This window comes from Protobothrops mucrosquamatus, unplaced genomic scaffold (genome assembly GCF_001527695.2).
Source record: "Protobothrops mucrosquamatus isolate PMUCROS unplaced genomic scaffold, P.Mucros_1.0 scaffold412, whole genome shotgun sequence".
NCBI classification, from domain to species: domain Eukaryota; kingdom Metazoa; phylum Chordata; class Lepidosauria; order Squamata; family Viperidae; genus Protobothrops; species Protobothrops mucrosquamatus.
The window spans coordinates 471,134-482,654 of record NW_015386741.1 but is presented as its reverse complement, the minus strand read 5'-3'; the positions used below and the strand labels follow the sequence as shown (position 1 = coordinate 482,654).

The following is an 11,521-nucleotide window of genomic DNA, read 5'->3' as shown; positions in this document are numbered from 1 at the left end:
TAGGGCTTACCTTGAGCATCACAGGTGGTTCCATAAGGGACCGTCTTTATGACATCTTGACATATATTTTGAAGTGGCTGGAGGACTAATTTTTTGTTGGGCACAATTCTTTATTTGAATTCATAAGGATATTTTTTTAAAAAAAGATAAATGGCAGAAAGCAGAGATTAAGCACTTTCCTGTATCTAAATTACACCAAAGGCCTTTTCTTTTTAGGGTATGTTTTTTTAAAAAAATGAACTGGTGACTACATTCTTTAACAAGCTTTTGTTTCTTTCATTTTTAGGCATAGTGAAGTGAACTGGATTGATCTTCATGAAGTATGTTTCTGAGGGATAGCTGGTTTTGTGCTCGCTGGGCATGGAAAAACATGAAAAAGGGCTTAGTGGTCCTTGCCCTCTTCCTCTTGCACGCTTCTGATTTGGAAGGTAGAACGTCACCTCCTTTTGTCTGGAAAACAGGTAGGGATAAATGAATCTTTAACTGATGTTTACAGCTTAGACAATTCCGGATTCTTCCATCATTCACAAGATTGGATCCTACAGATGTTTGAAAAGCCAGGAGACATCACTCTCTGTGTAACCTAGTGACATGTCAATCGTCTGCGGGTTGGCTTTTATTGCATCTGGTGATAGATGGAGGAAGTTATTCCCTCTTGATTTTTCCTGAATGCTTTCATAGAACAGTTCACAGAATCATAGAGATGGAAGGGACCTTAAAGGTCGTCTAGTCCAATGTAGAGATAGGGGTCAGGTAGAGGTCGTGAGCAGCAAACTGCCCCTCCAAAGCCTGCGTGCCTCTTCTCTCTACATGATCTCATCCGTTCACATCACCATGGCAATGTAGGGAAATACCCCAGGCTGGTACATGATATCACCGGTTTCACATGATATCAGCTAGGTTACATCAACAGGATGTGGCGGAAAACTGCTCCCTGGCTGGGGCCTCCTAGCTGGTATATTCTTAAGGATTGGCAAGGGGTTTCACCAATTGAAATGCTGTTGCTATGCTGATGCCATGTTACTTTATGCTATTTGGAATACCTGTATAAAAAGCAATAAACACTGCTAAGGCAGTCAGTCATCTTTGCACCCTGCAATGACTGGTTACTGATTCTATCAGTCCAAGCTACTGCTCTATGCAAGAACCATTAAAACATCTCTGCCAGATGGCCATCTAGTCTAGTTTGAAGGCCTCCATTGAAGGAAAATCCATCACTTCTGGTGCCAGCCTGTTCCATTGGCCAACAGCTTATATAGTCAAAAAGTTTAAGAAGTCTTCCAAGTAGAGTCTGAGTCTTGAGTAAGAGCAAAACAATTCCTTCCTTTAACCCCAATATAGCATTTAACTTTTTAGCAGCTACATCACACTGCTGGTTCATGTTTAGCTTGTGATTGAGAAAGATACACAGATTCCTTTCCTATTGCCAAGCCAGGTTTACCCTATCTCATACTTGTGTCTTATAGTTTCCCGGTCTAGATGCAGACCTGTATGTTTTTCCCAGTTAAATTCCATTTATTCATTTCAGTTCAAGACTCTCTAGATTTTTTCTGACTCTTTCTTTCTTCTAAAGTGTTAGTTGTCCCTCCCAGCTAAGCTTCATCTTCAGATTTGATAAATGTACCTTTATCCAAGTGCTGATAAAAAAAACACTGAAAGGCTCAGGGCTCAGGACAGTGCTTCCCTCCAAACTGAAATGTAAGTAGTGATGGATTTTCTTTTAGGATAAACAGCTACAAATAGGTGGAATTGAAGCAGTGTAATTGTGGTAGCTAAAACTATGATAATTAACATCTACTTGTGCATGGAACAAGAAATTAGATGAGGAGCAAAAACCTGGAAGAAAAGAAAATCATGCATTTGTCAATTTATATTTTGTATATGCAGGGAGTTGGGGGAGAAAGAAAGCCGTATCCTTAAGCCATCATTTCACAATTTGGGTTTCAATAGCTAATCAAGTGCATTTTTACGCATAAAGGATTTTTGACAGGGAAAATCAAATGTACTGTAGTTTTATGAGTTCTGGGTTTTTCTTGGTTTTGGTGCTTTGTTAAGTATGTAGTACAAAGGATCTAAGAAGCCCAACAATCCTCCAGAAAAGCTTTGGGAAAATAATTGTCTTTATTACATTTTTTTAAAGAAATAGTGATTGGTTCAAATATTGCTGACTTGTTGATTCTGATAAAAAGGGATATAAAATCAATTAATAATAATGGTATAGGGGTTCTTTCCTACAGAAGTTTCTTAATGCAAGGAAATACATCTTTCCAAAGGATGGGAGGGGAAAAAAGATAGCAAACGAAACATTTTGAATTATTTTCCTCTATCTATCTGCCTCTTACCTGTTGTCACTAGGGATATTCTGTACTTTGGATCTGTAGTGAAAACATGCTTCAGGCACACATCTGCACCTGTCAGCTCCTCTTTAAAAAGCTACATTTTCTTGGTTGGGCTTGCACTGCAGCCATGTGTTTCCAAGAAAATATGTGTTGGGTTTCAGGATGTCTGACGGTGCTGATTTGTGCCGTTGTCTTTAACATTTCATGACTCAGATGTTTTCATTTACCTAAAAAACTTCAACAAAATTAAAAATTGTTTTGACACATGGAGATTGGACGAGATCTCACTCTTGGTTAAAGTACAGATTTTCAGGACTCCAACTAATAGAAACTTCTTAATATCCTCAAATATAATGTAAAGATAATAAATGCTCAAAACAGTTACAAAATGAAAAGGGGGAAAGGAAGAAAGGAAACATAGCTAAATGAAAATAAAACAGTACCTTTCAGAGTATCTGGTGATCCCAGTCATCTCTATCTTCATTCTAAGCTATGAATGTATTAAAAGAAAAATGGATAGGGGAGAAGGAATAATTCAGTTCAGTTCATTATTTCTCTATAGACTGTTTTAATGTTGCCACTATTTGAATGTTCATTTATTTAAGTTAATTAACATGATTCCATGTCAGGATCAAAGATTTTTCCATTCCAGTATCGAAGGATGCCAAAAACTTCAGAGTAAACAAAGAGAGAAAGAGAAATATTCTCCCTCTCCCTTCCTCCGTCCCTCCCTCGCACTCACACTCACACTCACACACAGACACAGTCTTTGTCGCTTGTAGACTGGCCATGAGATAGCCCTGCTGGAGCTCTTTATGCTTCTCAACCACTCTTGAAGGTAAACTTGGTTAATATGTCTCTTATCTCCTAATATTTCAAAGAATTGGAATAGGAAGATAAAGTAATATGAGATATATAATATCTATATGTAAGACAGATATATCTATCTATCTTAGGCAGATAATAAGAATTCTTTGAACTTTTAGGAGCAGTTTTGGAGAAAATATGCAAGATACTGCTTCCAGAAGAAGCTAAGAAAGTCAGATTTCCATGTTTATAGTCTGTGAAATTTAAGGGTCTTGGAAATGTGTATTGTTCATAAAACATGAAGTATTTCTAGATACATCTTCTACATAGTTATATTGACCTTTGAAGATAAGCCTTCAGCGAGTCTTGAAATATCTCAGAAGATTTAAGGATTCTTAAAATGTTGAAAATAATTGATTTTTCTTTTCATGGGTGGTGTGTTCAAGACACTTGTAAAGAGCATATCAGTGGCTGATTTGTGGATATATGAACTGTCTGGATCAGAATTAAAAAATCTGGTTTGAAAAAGTAGACCAAATTATCTTGAATTGCTTTCTCTTTCAAATACAAAATGTCATTGTAGTGAGACCTTCTTTTCTGCTATTGTGAACCAGATGGACTAAAATTTGGGTTTTCTCCCCAAAATGTATGTGGTTGGACATGCTGGTAGCCCTTGGATATTTGAGATAAAATTGTGGCAGTTAATAAGCTATTCAACCTTTGTAGTTTTGAGTCAATATTGTATATTAGGGGCATCCAGTGTTACCATAAGATTTCATAGTCCATATGTGATAGCCCTAGGGGAAACAATAATAATTGATTTATTGCATTAAAATTTACTTTTCTATTGAAAAATGATATTCAAGGCAGCATATAATAAGATGCAATAGCTAAAAACAAAAAAAAAATGAAAATTCAATTAAAAAAAACTAAAAGTGCAATTAAAAAAAGCAAAATGACAGGCTGAAGACTTATCTCCATAAAAATGCCAGTAAAGAATTCTGCTAGATTACAATTAGCTGGAGTTCAGTCATTGAGAAAATGTGATTATATTCGCCTCAAATTTTTGATTCACCTCATTTATTCACTTCAAATGTCAGACCAAAGGAATGTTTTCTGCAGAGGTATTCAATAAGTAAGGTTCGTAGGGATAGAATTGAAAAAGGAGAATGCAGCCCTCCAAATAACGTGGCTAATTTGTTTGATCATGGACAGTCCATTGCAGGTCTCTGATACCTTTTTTAGAATTTGCACAGCTTTCTTGAATTGCAATGGAAAAAAGAACTTGTGCACTGGGTGTTAAGTATGAAGTCCCAACACTTTTGGTAGCATCTTCCAGTTGCATATCCATTTTAAATCCAAGACTATATCCTACATCAGACCAGGCCATTTTACAGCCCCCAGGCCACAACTACTAATTTCAGTTGTGTTTCCAAGCTGTAAGTAAACCAATTGTATGTGAGAGATTGGCTTGTTTTAGGCTTTGATGGCAAGGATGTTCCAATGTGGCCTACCAGGATTTTTTTATCAGATCACTAATCCTCTTCAAGTGTGACTGTACAAAATATTTTGTGTTGATAAAAAGTTAGTTTAGACTAGTGTAAATAGAAATGTGTTGAAATACAAATTTTATACAAATCCATTACTTTCTTTGGGTACATCTGATTGTATCTACACAGATGGACAATTGCCCTCTTTCACATTAACTTTTGATATCAATTACGCCTCGTGTAGCTTTCTGGAGATTATATATTACTCATTACACTCTCATCCAAAAGAGCTTTAAATTACGTAACAACAAAAAAATCTAATATTCCTAAAGTATTCCAATATATAAAGTCATACCTTGATGTTGTACTCAACTTATTTTTCATTTTCTTCTTCCCACTGAAATTCACATATTTTATATGTGTAGATCAACATAGCCATTGACAAATGATCTCAACCTTTGACAGACACCTCTATCAAACATTTTCCAGCAAAATGTAATTGGGAAGCCTGCTGCTGCTAAAGGGCATAAAATAAAGATTTCAATTACCCTGGCTGAAAATACCTAGAATTGCAACTTTTATTTCTGCAGATATTTTGGGTGGTCATCATATTCCTATGCTTTATCTCCATATGTGTATTTTAGATGAGTTAATCTTAGTTAAATGCCAGCAAGAGAGTATTTTGGAAGTCTTGGCTCTGTGCTGCGTTTCTTTATATCTCGGGTGTTGAATTCGCCGTGTCACATGACGTGTCGTGACGTGTTGTGACTTTTTTTGCATTGCCGGAGCTTGTGTGGGCACGGCCTCCGTATGATGCAACCGGCCTGTGAGCCGGCAGTTTGACACCCCTGCAAGTTTAAATGATTAAAAAAATAAGTCTCAAAGAGGAGGTTTTATCTACATCAGGGGTGTCAAACTCAATTTCATTGAGGGCCGCATCAGCATTGCGGTTGCCCTCGGGGGGGCAGGTGGGTGTGGCCAGGGGGGTGCGGCCTACTGGGTGGGCATGGATGCAGTGGGTGTGGCTTACTGGTTGGCATGGCCAGCTCTACATTGTTCACGACAAGGGGGCCTGTGGGGGCCTGGGCAGGAGTGGGACAGATCTGAGGGTCTCTGGCAGAAGGGGGTGGGACCGGGGCAAGCGTCAGGGCTTGGTCCATTTCTTCATTCCTCACAAAGGGTGACACCTCCCCAGCATGCACCCAGGGGGCGGGGCCTACACAGCAGGTGCTGATTCCTCACTGTTTCTAGACGGCCTTGTGGAGCTAAGACTGAATGCGTTTCAGCATAGATGGCCACCACAAAATTGTACATTGGCTCCCGGCCGGCCTGGGCCAGGGCCAAGGCAGTAGGGGCTGTTCCCTCACTGTTTCCAGGATGGCTTTGAGGGCCATATGAAACCACTTCGTGGGCCGCATCCGGCCCCCGGGCCTTGTGTTTGACATGTCTGATCTACATCCTTAAAGGCTAACTACTTTCCAGCATGTTTCAGGTGATGCACAAAATAGTGCAATTAAAAATAAGTGTCACTTGAATGCAGAGATTCAGGTTTAGCTAGTGAGTGTGTTAGCTTTTACAAAACAGGAGTATTAAAGACAAAACAGCATATTTGCATGTGTTAGGACAAATTCCTTTCCATAGATACTCACAGTTCATTTTCAGTAATGATCTAAAAACAACTCTGTCCTTTTTCTTTCAGGGTTTTACAGGGAATATTAATTTGATTGTTTTTAAAAACAGAATGAAACATAAAGGACGTTAAAGGTCATGCAGCTGGTGCTAATAGTTTGCCCTTTCTTTCCATACTGCAAAAGTCACCCTGATTAAAGTATTTCTGCTCTCATATAGCTATTTTAATGTAGACAAATTTATCACAGTTTATCACGGGAATTAACAATTAAGTGAAAATCTTGTCCCTGCTGTAGATGTTTTCATTCAGCTGTTTAAATTAAATATATAGGATTAAGAAGATTTGAAACCTGTACAATTCAATTGCTTAACAAGTTAATACATTAATTAATACAATTATAATGCCTCATGGTTGTATTTTAAAATTGGAATCCTATGCAATAGGAACCGAAAGAAATCCATTGCTGTGCATCTCCCTGAGATATGGTAATTTCCCCATCTATTGAACCTGAATATGATTTATATTTAGCCTAATTACTGAGGGAACTGCAAAATGGGCAGCCTGATCTGTAAAATGGGCAGTCTGAGTCAGTTGCCTTCTGACTCAGAACAGCCCAGACTTGGAGAAATGTGCTAATTTTAGGACTAAATTATCTGGTCAGAGGAGTGACTGCCAGCTGTGAAAACAGTTATGGGTTCTAGGAAAATACTTTTAATTTCCATTGCTAGCTTAGGATCTAGGCTGGTATGAAGGAAGCTTGATCGTTTGAAGGGGGACTGTGAGCTGAAATACTCTACATCTCAAGCTTCTTCCCTTTAAATCTCAACATAAAACAAATTACGCAGGCCCAAAAGGACGGAGGAACGTTTGAGATGTATATGCCATAGATTTTATGGAGAAAAATGTAAGAAGCCATTGTGCAAGAATTCCAGCAAGTGCTGGGTCAAGTGTGAATTCTATTTATAATCGACATACTTACAAGGTTTTTTTTTCATAAAGAGCTAGAGTTGATTTATTTTTTTGGGGGGGAGATTGTTTACATTTGTGTTTTGGTAATAGAAAAAGACTGAGCTCTGGAATGGGGGAAGTTGAAGATGGAGAAAAATGGAAATCATTCTCTTTCTGGGGTCACTGAGGAAGGAGGTGTAAAAAGGTCTTCAAATTCAGAGGTCTCACCAGCTCATGCCAAAGAAGAATTTGATTTTTTCCCCCTTCCTCTATTTCAGTTGGCATCACTTTGGTTTCCATGTTCCACAGAAAGCAAATCTTCCTTGTCTCTATGGTTTCACCTGAGGCAAGTTATATTGGAAAGTCTTCTGCTGAATACAAATAGTCCTCGTTTTACGATAGTTCCTTTAGTGATTGTTTGAAGTTACAGTGGGACTGGAAAAAGTGATTTATGACCATTTTTCGCACTTACAACCATGGCAGCATCTTCATGGTCCTGTGATCAAAATTTGGATGCCTGGCAACTGGTTCATATTTATGACGGTCACAGCGTCCCAGGGTCCTGTGATCACCTTTTATGACCTGACAAGCAAAGTCAATGGGGAAGGCAGATTCAGTTAACACTTGTGTTACTAATTTAACAACTGCAGCAATTCACTTAACAACTATAGCAAGAAAGGTTGTAAAATGGGGCAAAATTCACTTAATAACTGTCTCACTTAACAACAAAAGTTTTGGGCTCAGTTGCAGTCGTAAGTCGAGGATTGTCTGTAATATGCTTTTTGAATAGGGAATGGAACGTGGAGAATGCTTGAAAGATCCGTAGATCTTTTAAAATAGCTTCTCTCTACTTTTTGTTTACATATAAATTCCTTGATTATTTTTTGCCAGTTTTTTTTAAAAAAGATTTTGCTTGACATAGAAATGGGAATAACCTGAAATGGGAAGCTTAGTCTGTGGTATATTATCACTCTGAGTGCCGCAATCTTCTCAAGCCATGGCATATGGATATTTCCATAAAAGCATAAGACACAATTATTTTTAAACAGATCTTTATTGTTTGCTGTGATAATGATGTTTAAATTTTTCCTATTCTAATTATTCAAGTATATTGGGATACTGTGCTAATATGGTTTTGTGTTCGGTGAACTCTATATATTTTCTTTTTCCCTTATGTTTGGAAGCCAATAGATTGATTAAATTAAGAGTATGAATGTGAATAAGAAACAGACTTTTTTTTAAATATGTATGAATATGCATACTAATACTTGATTTGCATAGGAGGAAAATTGCCAGAAAACCTTTATACAGTTCTTCTGTATTTATAGACACGTCTGTCTCATTGTTTGCTGAACTAGTGCATCACAGGGTACATAGTCCTCAACTTACAACCATTCATTTAGTGACTTATGACAGTTTTTCATATTTATGACTGTTGCAGCATTCCTGTGGTTACATGATCAAAATTCAGATGCTTGGCAACTGGCATGCATTTATGATGGTTGCCGTGTCCTGGAGTTATATGATCACTTTTTCCAACCTTCTGATAAGCAATGTCAACGGGGAATCCAGATTCACCTAACAACCGTATTACTAACTTAACAATTTCAAGGATTCACTGGACAAGAAAGGACGTTAAATAGGGCAAAACTCACCTAACAACCATTTTGCTTGGTAATGGAAATTTTGGGCTCAACTGTGGTTGTAAGTCAAGGACTACCTGTAATAATTTTTGAATCTATGTACTTCAAATGGGATAATTTAAAGAATGTGTCCCAAATCCAAGACCCATGACTTTTGTGAGATTGAAATTTGGCAAAGTTGTGGCCAGTTCATTGCTGCTGCACTGTCGCGCCACCGCACCGCTGCAGTCAGCGACAGTCACGTGATCGTCATCTCCAATGCTCCCTGACAGCTTCCTACAAGGAAAGTCAATGGGGAAGTTGGCAGGAAGTCAAGTCAATCCCACTCCTACTGCTTTTTTGTACACCTGTGGTCATTCTGCTTCTCTGTTTAAATAAATAAGTCTGAAACAATGATCCAACGGGTCACGGGTTGTCTAGCTTTCAGTGAAAGCTCAGTACTTTCAAAGCTTATTAACTTAAGGGATAGATCCTTCTCTTACAACTCAGTGAATTGTAACAATGTTTTGTCTGAATTGTAATGTGTGACTGTTGTACATTAAAGAAAGGTTATGATTAAGTTTGATGAAAAGCAGTCAATTTTGTGGGATCCTGAAAAAAAATGTAACGGGAAGCCACTCACTGCTTCTGGGCAAGTGTGACTTGAAAGGTTGCTCATGAAAAATAACTTTACAAATTAGAACTTAATAAAAACTTTGCTGCTCCGAATGGTAAGCCATATTCCCTATGCGATTAGTGGTTTCATTTCTTTCTCAGCAGTTGGGTAATGATTATGGCTCCAGATGCTGCAGGACTGATAAAGAGATTGATTAATTTCACTCGAAAGGGCATATGTTCAAAGAGAATCCAATTGGAACACCACGAAAGGAGGGGTCTGACATCCTTGCAGCAAAAGAGTTTAACATAACATGCTCCCCAACTGTTTCTGGAAAAAAGATTGCGCACTATTATTCATCTACTCAATATATAAAATGCTCCATTTTATGCCAACCCAACCTAGACATTTCATTCCAAGTTGTTTATGCTGACTTAATCATCAAAACCCCATGGCCATACCGACAAGTGCCAACAGAGACTTAATGTGCTTCTGACTTGGCCTAAATATGCAAATACATTTGCTTAACTATATTAATTAATATTAATTATATTTGAACATTTATCTTTCTTCATCAGAAAGATACACTATACTATAGGAACTGCAACTATAGTTCCTGTGAATTGGTGCGTTTTAGGTAGTCTTTTGAAATTGACCTTGAGCGCAATTTACTGCCTCTATTTATTTGGGTGCCCATGTACCAAGTGAAAGGCAATGCAAAATGACAAGGGCTTTTTTTGTGTGTTCCCCTCCAAATGCATGCTCAAAATGTTAGGGCATTTTCAGAACCAGAGGTGAGATAAGCGTAGGGTTTAGGGAGTAGGACCACAGAAAATCTTGTGTGAATGGAAATTTGCTTGAGTAGCTGACCCATTTGTGTGAAGTCCACATCTACTTCTGACTGTTGAGCTATTAATAAAATAGACTGAGGTATTAATCCAAAAGTTCTTTGTCCATTCTAAAGAGTATTGTGGCTAAATCTGCTAATGCTAAAGTTATAAATGGGGTTTATGAATTAAGGGAAAAACAGCCACACACAATTTGTAGATATTTGCTAAATATTAATAGATCACAGGTTCATGAGCACTATTTAGATTTATTACAGGAACATTAAAATCCATCCAGTGCATAGGATATAGAATAGTAGTGTGAGCAGAGACAACCAGCTGTCTTCAGCTCCCTGTAAGCCATACTCTCAAGAAAGTAATTTATTTACAAGTTGAAGGAATTTGTGCAAATATGAATCAGATTACTGACGTACATATAAATATATTTATGGAATCAGGTACACTCAAGGATAGATGCACAGTGCAGCTTAATATATTTAGCAAGACCTGACATTGATGTAACTTTGGCTCATTACTTATCATTATTATATCAAGGGTATATCCGACTATACAAATGAATGGAAGAATAAATTACGCACATTCCTGTTATAAACAAATAATTGCAAAAGCGTAGAAAGACATCCATAATAGTAAACAAGTATTTATGACACGGACAAGTGACTCACAAAACCTTAAATTTACCCATAGAGCAGAGATGGCAAAATTTGGTTCTTCTAATGTTGCTGCATTTTATTGTCATCATATTGCATAGTTTGCTGTGTTGACTTGGGACCCATGGAGACAGAATAAGACCTCCTCTTGCCTAACATTAATATTTATGGTACAGATGGTTGGTTGATCTCTGTTCCTTAGCTGAGGGGCCAGCATAGTTCAAAGATACTTCTGTGGTCATGTGGGCAACATGATTATATGCTTAGGCACACGGAATGCTGTTACCATCCCACCAAAATGATAACATATTTATCTACTACGTGAGACTTTAGAAAGAGTACAGAGAAGAGCAACAAAGATGATTAGGGGACTGGAGGCTAAAGCATATAAGGAACGGCTGCTGGAATTGGGTATGTCTAGTTTAATGAAGAGAAGGACGAGGGGGGACATGATAGCAGTGCTCCAATATCTCAGGAGCTGCCACAAAGAAGAGGGAGTCAAGCTATTTTCCAAAGCACCTGGAGGCAGGACAAGAAGCAACGGGTGGAAACTAATAAGGAGAGAAGCAAC

The 11,521-nt window shown here is 37.9% G+C and overlaps 1 protein-coding gene across 1 annotated transcript in view; it reads left to right on the top strand.

Annotated features, from left to right (window-relative positions):
• Positions 1 to 322: 322 nt before the first annotated feature.
• THSD7B (thrombospondin type 1 domain containing 7B) overlaps positions 323 to 11,521 on the top strand; it is a 414,472-nt gene continuing 403,273 nt past the window's right edge. Inside the window, exon 1 of the mRNA XM_029284181.1 lies at positions 323 to 461. Within this exon, the coding sequence (XP_029140014.1) occupies positions 323 to 461 (139 nt within the window). The remainder of the gene's footprint in view (positions 462 to 11,521) is intronic.